The 17,181-nt window shown below is 55.0% G+C and overlaps 7 protein-coding genes across 7 annotated transcripts; 4 read left to right on the top strand and 3 right to left on the bottom strand.

Moving 5' to 3' along the window:
* Nucleotides 1-570: 570 nt before the first annotated feature.
* Nucleotides 571-2,693, top strand: BGZ61DRAFT_475072 (uncharacterized protein; the record flags this gene model as incomplete). The annotated part of the gene is made up of 2 exons (XM_046248639.1): nt 571-2,598; nt 2,649-2,693. 2 exons carry the CDS (start codon nt 571-573, stop codon nt 2,691-2,693), a joined length of 2,073 nt encoding a protein of 690 aa, XP_046107483.1.
* A 596-nt stretch (nt 2,694-3,289) lies between these two features.
* On the bottom strand, nt 3,290-5,056 carry BGZ61DRAFT_346626 (uncharacterized protein; the record flags this gene model as incomplete). Its single annotated transcript, XM_046239900.1, has 2 exons — nt 3,290-4,308; nt 4,381-5,056. 2 exons carry the CDS (start codon nt 5,054-5,056, stop codon nt 3,290-3,292), a joined length of 1,695 nt encoding a protein of 564 aa, XP_046107484.1.
* Nucleotides 5,057-7,177: 2,121 nt separating this feature from the next.
* BGZ61DRAFT_529657 (uncharacterized protein) lies at nt 7,178-8,119 on the top strand (the record flags this gene model as incomplete). Its single annotated transcript, XM_046253436.1, has 3 exons — nt 7,178-7,228; nt 7,286-7,979; nt 8,034-8,119. The coding sequence occupies 3 exons, from the start codon at nt 7,178-7,180 to the stop codon at nt 8,117-8,119; spliced, it is 831 nt and encodes a 276-aa protein (XP_046107485.1).
* Nucleotides 8,120-8,471: 352 nt separating this feature from the next.
* Nucleotides 8,472-9,552, bottom strand: BGZ61DRAFT_475075 (P-loop containing nucleoside triphosphate hydrolase protein; the record flags this gene model as incomplete). Its single annotated transcript, XM_046248640.1, has 5 exons — nt 8,472-8,827; nt 8,873-9,097; nt 9,146-9,265; nt 9,311-9,437; nt 9,487-9,552. The coding sequence occupies 5 exons, from the start codon at nt 9,550-9,552 to the stop codon at nt 8,472-8,474; spliced, it is 894 nt and encodes a 297-aa protein (XP_046107486.1).
* Nucleotides 9,553-9,889: 337 nt separating this feature from the next.
* BGZ61DRAFT_385313 (apoptosis-antagonizing transcription factor) lies at nt 9,890-11,707 on the top strand. The gene is made up of 2 exons (XM_046242726.1): nt 9,890-9,975; nt 10,031-11,707. Exons 1-2 carry the CDS (start codon nt 9,915-9,917, stop codon nt 11,647-11,649), a joined length of 1,680 nt encoding a protein of 559 aa, XP_046107487.1. The 5' UTR covers nt 9,890-9,914; the 3' UTR covers nt 11,650-11,707.
* Nucleotides 11,692-12,105, bottom strand: BGZ61DRAFT_529660 (uncharacterized protein; the record flags this gene model as incomplete). Its single annotated transcript, XM_046253437.1, has 1 exon — nt 11,692-12,105. The coding sequence occupies one exon, from the start codon at nt 12,103-12,105 to the stop codon at nt 11,692-11,694; it is 414 nt and encodes a 137-aa protein (XP_046107488.1).
* A 1,708-nt stretch (nt 12,106-13,813) lies between these two features.
* Nucleotides 13,814-15,296, top strand: BGZ61DRAFT_346406 (thiolase-like protein; the record flags this gene model as incomplete). Its single annotated transcript, XM_046239875.1, has 3 exons — nt 13,814-13,944; nt 14,004-14,638; nt 14,686-15,296. The coding sequence occupies 3 exons, from the start codon at nt 13,814-13,816 to the stop codon at nt 15,294-15,296; spliced, it is 1,377 nt and encodes a 458-aa protein (XP_046107489.1).
* Nucleotides 15,297-17,181: the final 1,885 nt, after the last annotated feature.

Here is a 17,181-nt window from a genome sequence, read left to right on the forward strand (position 1 = left end):
GTGAAGAGAAAGAATTAAGTAATTATGCTCGCCGAAGGAGCCAAGGTGGTAATTCAAAATGTGAGATTGGAGGAGAGAATCCGGTGATGATGTGATGGGTGGGTGGATGGATGGATAAATGGATGAATGAGCGAGCACGCAGGAAATTTCTAGAGGCTTTGGGCTGCGCTATCACCTAAAATTCCAGGGTCGGAGGATCCCGTCGCGAAATCGACCAAGGGAATCGCAACGGCGAACCCGGCCCGCACTTTGCTGACCTTGGTTAGTTAGCCGATCTATTCCCGGCCGAGTGCGCACTTCGAAGTTTGTCGGTACGTAACGACGTCACCATCCACGTTCCGTCTGGGTCGGGATGGCGGGCATCCTTGCACTGCACCAACCAGCTGCGTTCTCTGCATGTCAACGACTCGCTATTTGTTATTTGTAGTGAATTGCACATGCGCTCGAATCCTCGTCGGCATTAAAGCCCCGAATGCCATCGCGCAAGGCTTCCTCGAACATGACCACGCCGACGCCGACGCCCTCGTCCACAGCCATCGTTAACGACGTCTACGCCATTCCCCTACCGAGATGAGAGCAGGCTTCCTCTTCGGCCGGTTCTGCCTACGCCAGGGCTTGCGAACACATGCCAATTCCAATGTCAACGTCGCCTTTCTTGCCCGTCGCTTCGCCTCCAGGAGTCGCCATGCCGCCCAACCACTGCAATCGCCCGCCGGCTGGAGGAGGATAACACTACGTGCATCGGGTGGTATCGCAGCCCTGGGAACAGCTGCGTTTGTTGAATTGTCGCAAAAGGAAAACAACTCCCCGGAAGATACAGCCGAGAAGCGTATGCTGGAGGTGTCGCGGGATGAGATCAAAAAAGGGGTCAGCGAAGAGTCTCGAGGACTGTCCCGGGTGGCGCAACAAATAAAATACCTCTGGGACATTGTTATTCTGGAACCTGTTTGCACGGGAATTCGCTTCCTGCAGCTTGTCTTCATCTTCGTCCCCGTTATCGTCACCGTCCCGGCCATCTGGCTTGGGCGACGTCAGCGTCATCGTGACAATGAGCGCTCCGGGACACTCTGGTGGTACGGATTCCTGGTAAATGCCATGGAACTAGCTGGGCCGGCCTTTATCAAGCTTGGGCAGTGGGCAGCATCCCGAACGGACATTTTCCCCACCGAGATGTGTGAGATCATGTCGAAGCTGCACTCCAACGCCCCGGCGCACTCCATGCACGCCACCAGGAAGACGGTGGAGGCTGCGTTTGGCGGCCGCAGCTTCGAAGACATTTTTGACGAGTTTGATGAGACACCTTTGGGTGTAGGTGCTATTGCACAGGTCTACAAGGCTAAACTAAAGCCCGGTCTAGCACAACCCGACGACCTTGACGACCACAAGCAGCGACGACCATTGGTACAGAATGTGAGACGCAAGGTCGAAACTGTTCTCAAGAGTTCGCCGCAAAGAGTACCCTCTTCATATGTTGCCGTCAAGGTATTGCACCCCAGGGTTGAGAGGACAGTCCGAAGAGATCTTCGGATCATGGGCTTCTTTGCTTCTGTCCTCAACTTCATTCCTACCATTGAATGGCTTTCGCTTCCAGACGAGGTGACGCAGTTTGGTGAGATGATGAAGCTCCAGCTTGACCTCCGAATTGAGGCTGCGAACCTCTCTACCTTTCGTCAGAACTTCAAGGGCCGGTCCACCGCATGGTTCCCTTACCCCTACGCTGAGTTCACTACTAGAAATGTTTTGATTGAGGAGTATGCGCAAGGAATTCCCTTGGCGGACTTTATGGAGAATGGCGGCGGGGTGTTCCAACACGATATTGCTGATGAGGGCCTCGACGCTTTTCTCCGCATGCTGCTCCTCGACAACTTCATCCACGCCGACCTGCACCCGGGAAACATCATGGTGCGCTTCTACCAGTCTGCCAAGCCAGAGTTGGGGTTGCGCGGAGCCTTCGCCAAGCCTCACCCTGAAGACCAGGACGATGTCACTGAGCAGGTGCTAGAGCGCCTCCGCCCTTACCGCCACAAACGGAATACGGCCGCGTGGCAGGCCGAACTGGCCAAGATTGATGCCGAGGGCTTTCGCCCGCAGCTCATATTCATCGACACGGGTTTGGTGACGGAGCTCAACGCCACGAACCGCGCCAACTTCTTAGATCTCTTCCGTGCAGTCGCCGAATTTGACGGCTACAAGGCCGGCCACCTCATGTGTGAGCGGTGCAGGCAGCCCGACGCGGTCCTCGATAAAGAGGTATTTGCGCTCAAAATGCAACATCTGGTGCTTAGTGTCAAGAGCCGCACCCTTGCTCTCGGTACTGTCAAGATCGGCGATATTCTACAACAGGTGTTGAGCATGGTCCGCCAGCATCACGTCCGTTTAGAGGGCGATTTCGTCAACGTTGTTATCAGTATCCTCCTGCTCGAGGGAATCGGCCGCAGCCTGAACCCAGACGTCGACCTTCTAAGTAGCTCTCTGCCCATTCTGCGTCAATTGAGTGCTCAGAGCGGCACCGAGATGGTCAAGCATGGCGACTTTTCCATGCTGTTTGTTTGGGTGGGACTCGAGGCCAGGCGGTTTATGCAAGCTAGCATTGACGACGTGAGTTTACATGCCCTATACATGGATGTCATTTGCTAATACCGCTACAGGTTGAACGATGTGTCAAATACGACCTCCTTTCACCGAATGTGTAAATGAGAATAGAGCCTTCGAAGCAACATATAGTAGAGGATATAGCATGACGGGGCGTCTAGGCTGGAAATATGTATAATTTAATAGTGGGTTCTTGGGTTGATACGTGCGAACGAACAAAGGAGATCAGCTCCGCGAGAAAAAGAGACTTGTCTTGATAGAGGTTCCTAAACTCGGCCTAGTATGGCATTTACACAGATGTACATTAGTTCATAACTATAACTACGATTAATGGCAACGAAGATTCCGCTCCATGGTAACAAAATAAAACTGATTCCATGTCCTTTCTATGTGTAGCTAGTTGTACATTCATTCCCTTGATGCACCTTAGCCCCCCAACGCCATTGTGAAACCAACCCTGGGATCCACGGACCCCCTCGGAAATAAATGTGGGAATTCATCTGCAACGAATACTCTACCTGGGCATATTCATTGTAGAAGGATTCCATGGACGTCATGCAGAGGTTTTAGACAGGATGCGGCCAGAGAGGTACAAATATTTAAATATGTAGTCCTCACTTGACGCTGTGATGTCTGCCACTGCTGCAATAATCCTGAAGTACAGTATCCTCGCTTAACTTGAAAGTAACCTTGCCGCTCAATGGCTGGCGCTCAGCTCCATCGACTTCTCCCAGAGGTTTCTCAGCACAGCTGCTGTGCCGTCCTCCTCCGAGCCGCCAACGAGGCTTGACCCACTAAGTCTTTCGTTCAAGCGGGTCTCGTCTTCGCCATCAAAACTCGACGCTGCGCCGTTGGTTCGGATAGAATTGGCACGGCGGGGAGTGACGGGCCGTCGAGCATCGGGCATGCTGACGTTTCTCGCGTGACGCATAGTGAGATCGGCGGTTCTCTTGCCGTTGGCCGCGGCCGTATTGATGCGGGGAATGCGTTGTGACTTCTCCAGGCCGGGTAACTGGCTAAGGCGGTCGAGAGACCGTGAGACCGAGTTCTGATACCTTCGTACCACAAGGTACTCAAGGCCGGTGCGCTCGAGGAGTTTGCTGATCCTGGGATCACGACTGCCTCCTCCGTCGTATCCCGGCCCACCGACGCCCATTCCCGAGTTGGCACCGACTACTCCACCAACACCGCTGACAGCCTGGCCCGGCTCGATGACGGAGCTGGCACGTTGTAGGTTTAGTTTCTGTTGCGTCCGGGAGGCCTGCGCCGACGGGGCGACTGTTCGTCGGGGCGCCTTGGGCGCCAATGCACTGTCGTCGACCTCGTCGGCCGCCAATGCAATCTCGGGAACATCTCGCCCGGCGGGAAGACTGGCGATGGAGCGAGGTTTTCGGTTGGTTTCGTCGTATCGGGAAAAGTCGCCACGGGGAGGTCGGTAGAAAGATCCCTCACTGGTCAGTCCGGAGCCGGCTGCCTCGACGAAGCGCGACGTCAGCTCGTCTTGGGTACTGCCCATGAGCGTAGTCGAGTCTGGGTCGTCGGGCGAAGCAGGGGTGAATTGTCGCGGCGCGACCTGAGCGAGATCGGCGGTCATCTGGGGAGGGGCACCGTGGGATGGGGTGCGTTGGAGAAGGCGGGAAGTTAGGTACTCTTTGTGGTGTGCCCGTGCTCGCTCGGGGCTGGACATGTCGGGTTGCTGAGGCTCGTCGGGTTCGTCTTGGTCGTCTTGATCGTCTTGATCGTCAATCTCGTCAATCTCGTCGTGGAGATGGGACGTGGCACGTTCACTAGGAGTTACTGGCCGGGAGCTGGCCGCGCTCGCGCCTTGAGGCAGCGAGGAATGAGCACTGCTGTTGAGGGAGCCCTTCCGTGAGAGATAGGGCGAATTAGACCCACTCGCGTCGACCCATTCGTCGTCCTGACCGTCAGTACCCAGGTCGAAGTGGACCTGATTCCTATTGCTGGCGGCTCGTGCCTGATAGACGATGGTGGTGCTGGCGGCGCGCTTCAGTTTGTCCGAGGACTTGGAGCGCTTGGCGACCTCGACATGCGAGCGATTGCGCTTGAGCTTGGAGTGCGAAGGACTCTTGGTGAGGTTTGCCGACGAGGAGTCGCGGGAGGACAGCCTGACGTCGCTGGCGGCGCGACGATGGGAACTGGCACTGGCTCCGGCGGTGGAGGTTGAGGCAGATGTACGCAGCTGTTGAGCCTCAGAATCGGGAGGCGAGGTGTGGCGGCGGTGGAGCTTAGGCTGCTTGGGAGCAGTCTTTGCAGCAGGCGCGCGGGCGGTGTGCAGGCGACCGACGGGATGGTGTCGCTGGTGACGGTGGTGCTGGCGGTGATGCTGCTGCTGGTGTTGCAGCCCGCTCGTATCGCTCTGGGAGTCGCTCTCCTGATGGTTGAGGGGAGGTCGTTTTGATTGGCCGCTGGATGATGCGCTGTCGGCGTCGCGTGTGTGAGGCATGGCTGCTGTAGGTAGCCGCGGCCGGTGCCGGTGCTGGCTTGTGTGCGGCTGGGTAATTACTGAGTGTTCAGTGCTGTGCTGGGTGCTGAAAGTGCTGGTGCTACTGCGCGTTGCGTGCGTTGGCGTTGCGTGCGTGCGTGTGATTGACGGAAGCCGAATGCGTGCGCCGTTGCTTCTAGTAGGTGTCCCTCCTGGCCGAGCCGGCGACCCGAGCGGCAACTGTCATGGGGTGTTTTGTGATAGTCGCAGTCGACGACGAGTTTTGCTTTGCGGATTTGGAACGTGGAGGCGGGAGAGCGATGGAAGATGGAGAGAGGGCGGGAGACGGGTTTTGTCCACCAAGTATGAAAGGTGCGCGTCGCTAGAGATTTAGCTTGAAGTTTCCTGCTGGGGCCGCAGCGTTGTCGAGTCAATGGGCGGTAAGCGACGAGCGGGTTGGCTTGTAAATTGGGTGTCGTGCGTGCAGAGGAAAGGGATCCGCGTGAAGGGAGAGATGAAGAGAAGAGGAAGCGAGGCGACAAGGAAAGAGGCTTGTCGTTGCCAGCAATTCCAGGCCAAGATCGGACCAAGACCAGACCAGGCCCAGCTCCAGACAATCAACGACGAACTACTGACCAACGAACCGGGAGATGGATGGGGTCGTTGCTAGTGTTGCCGAGACACCGGTCTTGGACTAGTTGGCAGTAATTAGCTGGATAGTAGAGTCTGGGCTGCGAGGAATGCGTGAGAGGAGCGGATCCGGATGTTGGAAGCGATGAAAGTGAGTGCAATGTCAGTCCAAGAGAGAGGGGGCGCCTTGGAAAGAATAGTTTTTCGCGGTGCTGCAAAAGAAGTGCCTGGATTTCGTAACGCTGCCTGTGGGCTAATATAAGCTAAGGTTAAACGCGAAGACTAAAACCGCCAGCAAGCGAGACGAGGGGATGACGATGACGGTGTTCAGGCCCAGGGTTGGAGTAGGAAGGGACATCGTGGGACTGTAAGAACCGGGGTGGAATGGAATGGAATGAGCGTTGCTCCGACTGCGCACGCGCATCGGTTGATCATCAGAACTCAGAAAGCACCAGCGCATTTTTAGGAATCTGCAGGAACTCGACTTCCGGTATAGGAGTGTGGTAGGCTGCCGTCCCTCCCTTGTTGTCGGGGGCAGTCGCCTGGACTACACAATGGCAGACATGCGCTTTACTCACTGACTCACTGGCTCCATTACCGGCGCGATCGTTCATTCACGGTACCGTACCTTGCCATTCACGGTTCGCATTGAAATGGTGAAATAAAACATAAGACAATCGACGTCGTTCACACGGACCGCTCACCAGGTAATAGGTACGTCACCGCACCATCCAACCCTGGTACCACGAGATTCGGTCCAGCCAGGGTCTTCTCAACAATCGGCATTGTGAGAGGACTCGAAGGATCTGACATGGTGATCGCGCAAACCCTTCCTCGGCAATGATATCTGGAGCTCTGCCTACACCGTGGGCGACCATCCTCCGCTCTTGAATTGGTCTCGGAACAGCACCATGGATGCCTGCATCGTAACATCAGGGGAAACGACAGTCCATAGCTGCCTCGCCGGCATCGTCCTCCAACCCCAGAAAGTGTCATGTCCGATATTCCCGATTGGCTGGACCCGACGATCGGGATTTCTTTTGAGGGCTCCAGAACACGCCCAGCGGCCAGTGCGCAAGCCCAAATTGTCGATCCAGCCCTGTGAGCCTACGAGGACGCGCGCTGCAACGAGACAAGCCCCATGGTCCTCGGCAACATAAAGGAGACTCGGCCAAAACAATCGATTCTTCCACTCCCAACAACGTTGCAAAGATGTCCAGAACTAGCACCCCACTGCCCCGCAAAGCACGCCTCGATCGCCGAGATGGAACTTTAAGTGACGCTTGAGCCAGGGCCATTGCATATCGTCCGAGTAATCCTGACTGACTCGCTTTCCGTTGGCCAATCATTAATGTCACGTGAAAGGTCACATGACCGGAAGACATTCGTAACTTGCGATCCCAACTCGCCCAACCTGGGTGCACCTGCAACACTAACGAAGCTCACATCCGCCACCCAGATCTCAACATCGTAATTCTTACTCTTCCCTTTTGCTCATTTATCCCCGCAGTCATGTCTGCCCTCGCTGGACTCGAAGAGGAGAGACAGGCGTATCAAGAACAGGTGCGCATTCCCAGGCCCCGCTACGTCAGATCAGCAGACTAACGCATCTCTTCACAGCTCGACATCGTTCTTGGCCAACTACGAGACGACCCCGATAACGCCGAACTCAAAGCGCTACAGGACGAGTTGAAAGAATTCATCAACCTTCTCAATGAAAACATTGCTGAGCTCAAGCCCAAGCAGGCCCCTAAGCCAGCCCTAAAGGAGCCGTCACCGCCACCCCAGCCCGAGAAATGGTCGCGTGAGAACCACCCTGCCTTCAAGAAAGCCGCCCCAGTCGAGGAAAAGGAAGAAGCACCTGCGAACTATCAAGTTAACGATACTGTCTTGGCCAAGTGGGTCTCTGGCGATAAGGCCTTCTACCAAGGTCGCATCACATCCGTCACAGGATCCTCGACGGACCCCATCTACACTGTCAAGTTCAAGAGTTACGATACTACCGAAACATTGCGCCTTAGGGACATTCGACCTATTTCGAATAAGCGAAAGGCCGACGGCCCGCCTGCCACCTCGGGTGCTCCTCCCGGCCTTGGCGTCGTGACGTCTGCTGGCGCCACTGTGTACCCCGATGCGAGGAAGGATGCCGAGCAGAACGCTGAGGCGAAGCCGCCCAGGCCAAAGAAGATCAAGGCCAAGAAGGAATTGGAGGCGGGCAAGAACAAGTGGCAAGAGTTCAACTCCAAGTCAAAGTTTGGAAAGACTCAAAAGAAAGACAGCATGTTTCGCACTCCTGAAGGTGTCCATGGTAGAGGTAAGCACTGCCCAATTTGCGTAATTCACACATCAACTTGCTAACAATGATTAGTCGGCTTCACTGGCTCTGGAAAGACTATGCGGAAAGACCCTACACGAAGCCGTCACGTCTACCAAGTGAATGAGGAACTGGACTAATGACATTCTGGACAGGACGAGTCGATTGTATGACGAGCAGAAGGCGTTTGGGATCTCTCGTGTGGCTTTGCTTTGTTTGGTAACATGCCTTGCAATTGGTTGTGGCAGAGGCTAACGTCTTGTGTGTCTGGCGTTTATTATAGTTGTTTTTTAACCCATTCTAGCTTCGAAGTACGTAGGACTGCCATGGTCGCAAGTGACCAGCCGAGTGCAATTGAATACTTCTCGAGATGGATACACAGACCGGCGCCCTTCTGAAATTGAGAATACATTGCTAAGTTGTGTTGACAGGACCTGCGCTTTGCACTTCATTCTTCGCCATCCTACACCGTTCATGTGATCGTACAAATCCTTAGTTGCTGCTCAAGTCAATCTTGGGACAGATGTCTTGGGCAATCTTCAGAAAGGCAGATGCTCTTTCACTGGTTGGCTCAGCCACCACGGTCGGCTTCCCCTTCTCAGCGTCATCCCCAATATTGGGATGTAGAGGGATGTCGCCAAGGAAATCAATCTCATGCTCTCTGCACATCTTCTCTACTCTCTCATTGGAGCCAAACACGTGTGTCTCGCCCTGGCAATGAGGGCATTGGAAGAGAGACATGTTTTGCACTAGTCCCAAGATATTAACGTTGACAGCCTTGAACATGTTTATGCCCTTAACTGCATCCTTAGTCGCGAGCGTGTGAGGTGTGGTGACAATAACTGCGCCTGTCAAAGGTTAGCGTGTGCTCATATCGGTCCTAGTGAACTCACCATCTAGGATGATCTGTTGTGTAATGGTCAACTGCGTGTCACCAGTGCCCGGAGGCAAGTCTAATACTAAGATGTCAAGACCACCCCATTCGACTTCGTGGAGTAGTTGCTGGATTGCCTTCATGACCATGGGACCTCGCCAAACGACGGGAGCATTCTCGCCGACTAGATAACCCATCGACATAGTCTTGACCCCATAGTTTGTCAATGGAATTAACTGGTTATCTGTCGATATTAATACATGATGACGTGAAACTGGCCAAAGTGACGTACTGGTTGATAATCTTGGCTCCCCTGAGAGATCGAAAAGGGTGGGGATGGATGGGCCAAAAATGTCAGTATCCAGGGTACCCGTACGATAGCCAAGCCGAGCAAAGGCAAGTGATAAATTGGCTGTTTGTTAGTGAAGTCCTGCACATCAATGGAATTGATCAATACCTGCAACTGTGCTTTTCCCTACACCTCCTTTGGCTGATGACACGGCAATAATCTTCTCGACGCCTGTGATCTTCCGCCTCTGGGGACGTCGAGGCCAGCTGGGAGGCGTCCCTGAACGAGGGAGGCCCTGGGATTTGTAAGTCAAAGGGATAGACTGGGGAAGAGTGAATACTAACCAGGGGGTTCTCATGTTGAACGGCGCGGACGGTTTGGAAGAGCCGGGTCGAAGTTGGGCGCATCATAGTGAGGACTGCGCTGTAGCTGATGCGGACTACGGACGCGCAATGATGAATCTATCTCAATCTCCCCTAGCCTGGGATTGTGTGGGTTTTGAATAAGTGAGTCCCCAACTACATAGTATTGAGATGCGAATTTAATCGTTGTCGTTGAGCACAAGGAATCTCACTCGATGCGACGTTCCTTGTGGAGAGCCTGTTGGTGGACCGCCTAAGCGCTGAGCCCGCTAAAGTTGCCGCCGCACTGAGCTCCCGCATTCTGCCATACGACACCGCCTAAAAGTTGAAGGACCGAATCCAGAAAATTTCCAACGTGGGGGCTCTTGGGTGGTGCAAGTTTGCACCAGCAACAAGCAACGACTGCAACAATGGCGAAATCAAAGAGCCGCGTGAAGCAGTTTGAGGAAATGGACGAGCACATTTCAAAAGGTATTTACGCTTGACCATTTTGTAAGCCATGAGGTCTAATCAATTTATTGCATAGAACACGACCCTGAAGCCGACGTCGAGGCGAGCGAACAGGGCAGTGGAAGCGAGGCCAGCGACGATGAGAACGCGGGTACAGAACATTACGTTTCCGTCGGGAAAAGCAAGTTGAGAGAGAAGGAGGGTGTATCTCTCGGTCCTCAGTATCGAGGAGCTCGCGTTACAAGACAAGCTCTGGACCAAGAGAGCGACGATGAAACCGATGAGGATGATGGCGACGAGGGATCAGAAGACGGAGATGAGTACGACGATCCCGAGACAGCCAATCTGGAACTCGACACCGCAGAAGCCAGCGACTCGGAGATTTCTAGCGAAAATGCTCTGGGCGAGAGCGACGATGAGCGATTGAAGGACTTTACCTTCCGAGGGAGCTCGAAGCCCAAGAAGCCGCTCAAGTCGAAAAAGAGGGCTACTGCTGCAGACTACATGTCCTCCTCTGACGAAGCGGGTGAGGGTGGCGCTGAGGTGGATGAGGATGATGATATGAGCGGTGTTGATCTGGGCGAGTCTGGCGAGTCTGACGACGACATGGACGATGGTTTGGATGCGCTTGTGAATGGGGACTCGGACGAAGAGTCCGATGAGGATGGCGACGAGGATAATGGCGACGAGGATGATGACGATGACGATGAAGACGAGGAAGAGGAAGATGATTCGGAAAGCGACGACGAGGGTAGCAAGGACCAAACCGCAAAGCCAGCACTTGCAGCTTTGTCGACCAGAGCCGATGTCGACAAGGGCCTTGCGATTCAACAGCAGAGGAAGCTCTATGATGGACTCCTCAATCTTCGAATTCGTCTCCAGAAGGCGCTCATCGCTGCAAACACTTTCGCAACCATTGAGGACACCCCAGAGCCCGAGTCTGAGCCTTACGAGGCTGCAGAGGAGGCCGCCATCAAGCTTCTCAACACCATCAGCAGCCTGAAGAACAACTTTGGGTCATCATCCCGGGCTGGCGACAAGCGGAAACGTGAGCTTGAAGTGTCAATGGCTACTCAGGATATCTGGAACCAGATGCAAGAGGAGGAAGAGCGGTCCGTCAAGTTCAGGGAGGACCGACTAGAGAAATGGGCTCGCAAAGTCCAGACTGTCAACATTACGGCACCGGGCGCCTTGGGCTCCAGGAACAAGACTCTCATCAGCGCCCTCCAAGAGCAGCTCGCCAACCCGGATAACCGCCTGGCAAAGCGATCTCGTGTCCCGCGATCATGCGCCCCCGCGCAGGCGGCCAAGGGCGTCACAGAAGACGAAGACATTTACGATGACGCCGACTTTTACCAACTCCTCCTCAAGGAGCTTGTGGACCAGCGAACTGTGGAAAGCGCGTCGGCGCAAGCAGGTGCGGTTCCGACGGTGATGATGACAGTCTCTAAGGAGGCCAAGATGCGCAAGAATGTCGATCGCAAAGCCAGCAAGGGCCGCAAGATGCGTTTCACGGTGCACGAGAAGCTGCAGAACTTTATGGCTCCCGAGGATCGGCGGGCGTGGGAACAGGAGGCCATTGATCGATTCTTTGGTACCTTGTTTGGACGCAAGATGGAGCTCAACGAGAATGACAGCGACGACGACATGGAGGTTGATGCCGAGGAGGCTGGTCTCCGACTATTCAGGAGCTAAAAATTTGTACCAGATTGTACTACGATATAGATGTAATCGGACTTAAACATCCCCAAGCATCCACGTGCCTAGGAACATGACAAGCAGCACTGAGTGAATAAGTAAATGTACTGCTGGGCCACCCAATGTTTTGCCTGTTGCAGCTTCTTCTCCACTCCTAATCTCGCCGTCAGCGCGGCGGCTCAGGCGAACGACGGCACGGTAGCAGGGCCACATGTGCCAGAAGGCGAGGGCGAGGGCAACGTGGCGAGCGACATCATCGAGGGGGCGACGGACGAAGATGAGGGCGATGAGGTTGGAGGCGAGGAGGAGGCCGCCGAGAGACTGGAGGAGGAGGCCGGCGGATGGAGGTAGCGGCGATACGTGGGAGGAGGGACGAAGGATAAAAGTGAGGGCGGCGGGGGTTTCAATAAGGATATGACAAAGGAAGGGGATTGTAGAGACGGAGATGGGCATTTTAGATGGGGGTTTGGCGAGGTGTGACGATGGTGGTGTTTGGTGAGGTGTTGATGACGGTGCGAGGTTGTGAGAGAGGTTGGAGAGGCATTTCGTCCAGTGTGGGTTTTCTAAATTGCAGGGCTAAATACGTGTGAATTACGGTCCTGGGGTAGGATTGGGACATGAGGCCATTCCCGTTCACTTGTGAGCTAATGCAAATTCTTATGAGTAGTCTAAACCGGGAAGTGTGATCAATTGCTACGGGCGAATTTGTGTTGGTGTCAAAGTGGCTGGTTGTAGGCCGCTCAAGTACCATGACCTGAACAGATCTTCTAGGCGCATTTAGAACACAGGCAACCTTCATCTCACTCAGCCTTAAAGCAAGGCCCCGGCCCATGAATTAACCCGACGGGGGAATTGATGGGCCATCGGGGGAACAGGATGTTTTCGTCCCTGAACCAACGGGGCGGGATGACGTCGCGAAGCTGGGAGAGTTTGGTGTTGTGGATCGTCGGATTCGAATACGGGCCAGATGCCAAGTGATTCTGTGCGTCTACGATGGACTGGTGAATCGTGCTCCCAGAATGCGAGATGGAAGGCTTTCGGTTGATCCTCAACAGATGCATCGCCTCCTCCATGTCAGCATAGATGTCCCTATTCGGGGCTAGCACAGGCCTGCCCCAGGTCTCTCATCGGTAGTTGCAGCGAGATAAGGTCCAATTGCCAGCGCCACACAGCGACTTCAAGGCCTGGACCACACCGCACTTCCAGGTGCCTAGGTACCTACCGAGGTAGGTAGGTGCCCAACCATTAACGTATTCGTACCTCGTACTTCGTAAACCCACACCTCCACTCGCTCGTCCCCACGAGTGTCACACAATCGCTAGGAACCGTTTCACTGAAATCAAGATGCCAGTGCGACGTGGCCTAGGCGTGGGTTACCTCCAGGGTCCGATGCGTCATTGGGAGTTGCGAGGTTTTGTTTCGCATCTCCCCCAAGTACTCCGCGGGCCGTGCCAGGCTGTGCTACACCGTGCTGGGTACCTCTAACCTATGCCGTCTAGCCTCTGCGCTCTAGCCGCCTGTGCATCCATGTCTTCTTCGGATCGCCAACACCCGGACTCGTCACATCATGGCGCCGCAGTGCCGTGGTCCCTCGAAGGGTTATGAGACATGGAGTCTGGACACGTTGAAAGCAACACAACACCCCGGCGGGCGGCCGCCAGTGGCTTTGCGCAGCCTAGCTTTGGCTTGGTGGCTCAAATCCTCCAACCCCGCGACGCGACGCTGAGACATGCCGCACTTTCGGTTGTGCTCGGTCGGTCAATATCTCGTGCTCTTACCTCAGGCGTCCAGACTTCTTCCATCAATCATAATTGGGACGCCGTCCTGACCTCGTCTTTGTCGATTCCCTCGTTTCAATCTTTGCAGGGAGACAAAATCCCTCTCATCTGCCCCTCGTCTTGGTTGGCTTATCTCTTGCATCGCCGTTTCGCGTTACCGTTATCGAAAGCGTCATCGATTGACCCCTCAAGCTGCACGTTCCGGACACAGGCACCATAGAACTTCTTCTCGAATCCCGCTCGAGACCGCAAACGACAGCTGCCTGCCCTTGACGCCAGATATCTCCAACCCCTCCTGGCTTGATCGTTCTCGACTTGGACCGACGCTGACTATCACGCATCAATTGAGCAATTGAGCGCTCCCACCGCCAAACCCAAACATCATGGCAGCTCCAAGCACCTTTGGGGAGCTGGGTCTCTCCATCATCGGTCTTGGCGCCCAGTACCCTCCCTACTCCCTCGATGCCAGCTCCGTCGATACTCTCAGCAAGAGGTTCTATCCAGACACACCTGCGTGAGCACCCTTGACCGTCAGATGCAATAATCCTGATCAGCCATTGACGAATCATCCAGCATGAAAAAAGTACTCTCAATTAACCAGTTCACTGGCATTGAATCCCGATCCTCTGTCGGCACTCCCGACCACCCTCTCGTGAACCAGAAAAATGCGCCTTCAATAACTGAGATCCATCGCATGTTTCTCAACGACGGCGTTCCCCTGGCTGTTCAGGCAGCTCGAAAGGCCATTGCCGAGGCCAAGGTTGATCTTCGCCACATCACTCATATCGTCTCCACAACTTGTACCGACAGCGCAAACCCAGGCTTCGACCACTATGTGGCAAAAGGCCTCGGCATCACTCATCAGGTCGAGAAAGTGTTGTTGCACGGAGTAGGGTGTAGTGGTGGTCTAGCAGCCCTCAGGACAGGCGCGAACCTCGCGTTGGGACACAGGGCGAGAGGCCGACCTGCTCGAGTACTATGCGTGGCTCTCGAAGTCAGTACCATTATGGTACGGAGTGAGCTAGATAGCATCAACGAGCTTCAGGAAACGAGGATAGGCGCTTGCCTCTTCTCAGACTGCGCGAGTGCTATTGTGCTGAGCAATGGCATTGGAGAGCCCGCAGAGCCTATTTATGAGCTTCTCGGATGGGATCACAGGATAATACCTGACACGGAGGAGGACCTGGGATTCGATGTTGATCCTCTTGGTGAGTGGCGCGGCTTGACACTGAAATGCCAGACTGACACTGTACAGGCTGGAAAGTTGTGCTCACCCCACGAGTACCGAAGCTCACTTGCGCTTCTGTGTCGCCCGCATTCAATGACCTCAAGGCTTTGCTACCTGACCTTCCCCTCAACTACCAAGAGGCTGCCGACTTCGACTGGGCCATGCATCCGGGTGGTGCGACAATTCTCTCCGGTGCTGAACGAGCGATGAATATTTCCGCAGAACACATGCGAGCCAGCTACGACACGTACATCAACCACGGAAATTCGAGCTCAGCCACCATATACAGCGTCATGGACCGCCTACGCTCGAAAGACATGGATGCCATGGCGCCTGACGGTCGAATCCGCGAATATGTTGTTGGTTGCGCTTTCGGGCCCGGCATCGCGGTCGAGATGTGTATGCTCAAGCGGAATATGAGCTACGGTACTCAAGTGAGCGGATTGCAAACACCGCCCGAGACGGAGAGCGAGTCTAGCGAGACGGACGAAACGAGTGACGTTGGGGACAGCGAGGGGGACGGCGAGTGGGCCGGCGGGAGCGGGGCTCCGACCGGGAAGGATTCGGCGGGGGTGGAGTTGCGGGAACGGGATGCGGCCTTTGTGGCCGGGGTTCTGGAGCATTTAGATCTTGATTAGCAGGGCGTGATACACGAGGTTGTACAGGTGTCGAGAGTCGGCGTTAATCGTGGGTTGACCGACAGAGACAGCATTCCGATGTAGATATTCCAAAGACCTGGGCAATTAGCAGATTGCAGAGCAGGAATAAAGTGGAGCGTGCGATGTGCTCATTCTTGTTGGGCTTTGATTTTTGCGATACCGAATCCGGTTGTTCAAGTCCAATTTCCTAAAGAATCATTTTGGTGGGAGGTCTCAGGACATTGTCGATCAGATCATGGCAGTGGCATCCAAGCTGAAACTGAGACCTGCCGCGCCTAGCACCAAAGCAATATGATTCGGAGCAGGCCTCCGGCTGCGTTGACTGGTCAGGAAATAAACTCCAGCCTCATGACACTAATGTACTTGGCGAGCGGTGTGTGATGAGTTGAGAAGTTGGAATGCCGATCAATCATGAATCTCGCGATAAATACCCACCCTGGCGCGGGGAGATGAGATATGATCAACCTGCAGCTCGCCACTGGACAGCCGTAACCAAAGCCGCCCGGCACCTGCAATCTTGCCTGCCGGTTGCCTGCCGGCCTACCGGTTGGGGCGACGTGCAGCATGCAGCTGGAGATTTGCGATGACGGCTGAATTCCAGTTGGGCTGACTTGGGCTGACGAATGCCATCCACGTACCCTCACCATCTTCGGCTATGACCTCGCGATGATAGCCTGTCCCACATAGCTTTCTTTTAGCCTTTTCTTCGCATCCGTCTAAGAGCACCAGTCCCGGCCCAGTGGCAGGACCCCGGGGTTGGAGACAAGTCTAACGCCTCAGAGGCGTGTGCGAGTCTTTAGCTTTTCCCAGCTGTCAGATACAAGGGACGCTAGAGACACCGCCGCCATTTAACGGCGGTGGTGGTGCGTTTCGTAACAGGACCGTTTAGGAAAAGCTTACCGAGAAGCAAGGGGAGGACGCCTCGCTGTCAAGATTGTCGTCAAGTGGGACGGGAGGTTCAGTTCAGCCTTGCGGGGGTCCTGGACCTCTGAAGAAGGCTGCGGGACTCACACCATTTTGCCGCAAGCGAGATCGCGCAGACGTCATCTGGATGGTTGGGACGGTAAATTGGTGGGGGTGGGATCTACGTGTTTCAACGGGTGACAAGGGAGATTCGGGAACAGTGTCGTTGGTAAGTGTTTCGGAGGACCAAGGGACAGCCGGAACAGCGGCAGAGGATGGACCTTTGGGGAGTCTGTTGCGATATGAGTCTACAAAAGATCCGGGGATGGGCATAACAACGGGGAATAATGGGTGGATGTGAAGCAAAGGTCCGTCGGGAATTTGCAGCGGGACAGACGAGGGGGCGACGGGAATCCATCGCTGCAACTTGTCAGATTAGTTCCCAACCGGATGGAGAGGATGGGCATTGGCCTCGTGGCACGGGCAGGGGTGGTGTAGCTCCACGCTCCGCCTCCGCAGGAAGAAACGAGTCACAATAAAAAGAAAAACATGTGTACTTGAATATGCGGTCGACTCTTGATAGGTACTTGGATCGAGCCAGGGCTTGCCGGAGGGCGCAAGTGGATATGTCGACCGGGGAGGTTGGACGCTACCCGGAGACTACTAGGCGAAGCGGCCAATGGAATCGCGGCCTGGAGCGAGATGGCGTCCCGAAGGAGAAACTCGTCTAAACCCGCGCCCTGCAGTTTGCGTTTGGCAGGGCTCTGACTGACCTGACCCCACCGGAATGCAGAGCGCAACAGCGGCCATTGACGGCGGCCAGGCTGATGACACGAGGTTGTGAGTGATCTGTGGCGAGCTCAGACAATCGAGCTGCGCTGCCGGTACGGAGTCCAACCATCCAAGATCTGGAGTGTCATCAGGAATGGATCCCAACCGTCCAACCCATCCCAGCTGACGC

Source organism: Ilyonectria robusta (assembly GCF_021365365.1).
Source record: "Ilyonectria robusta strain PMI_751 chromosome Unknown BGZ61scaffold_5, whole genome shotgun sequence".
NCBI lineage: Eukaryota > Fungi > Ascomycota > Sordariomycetes > Hypocreales > Nectriaceae > Ilyonectria > Ilyonectria robusta.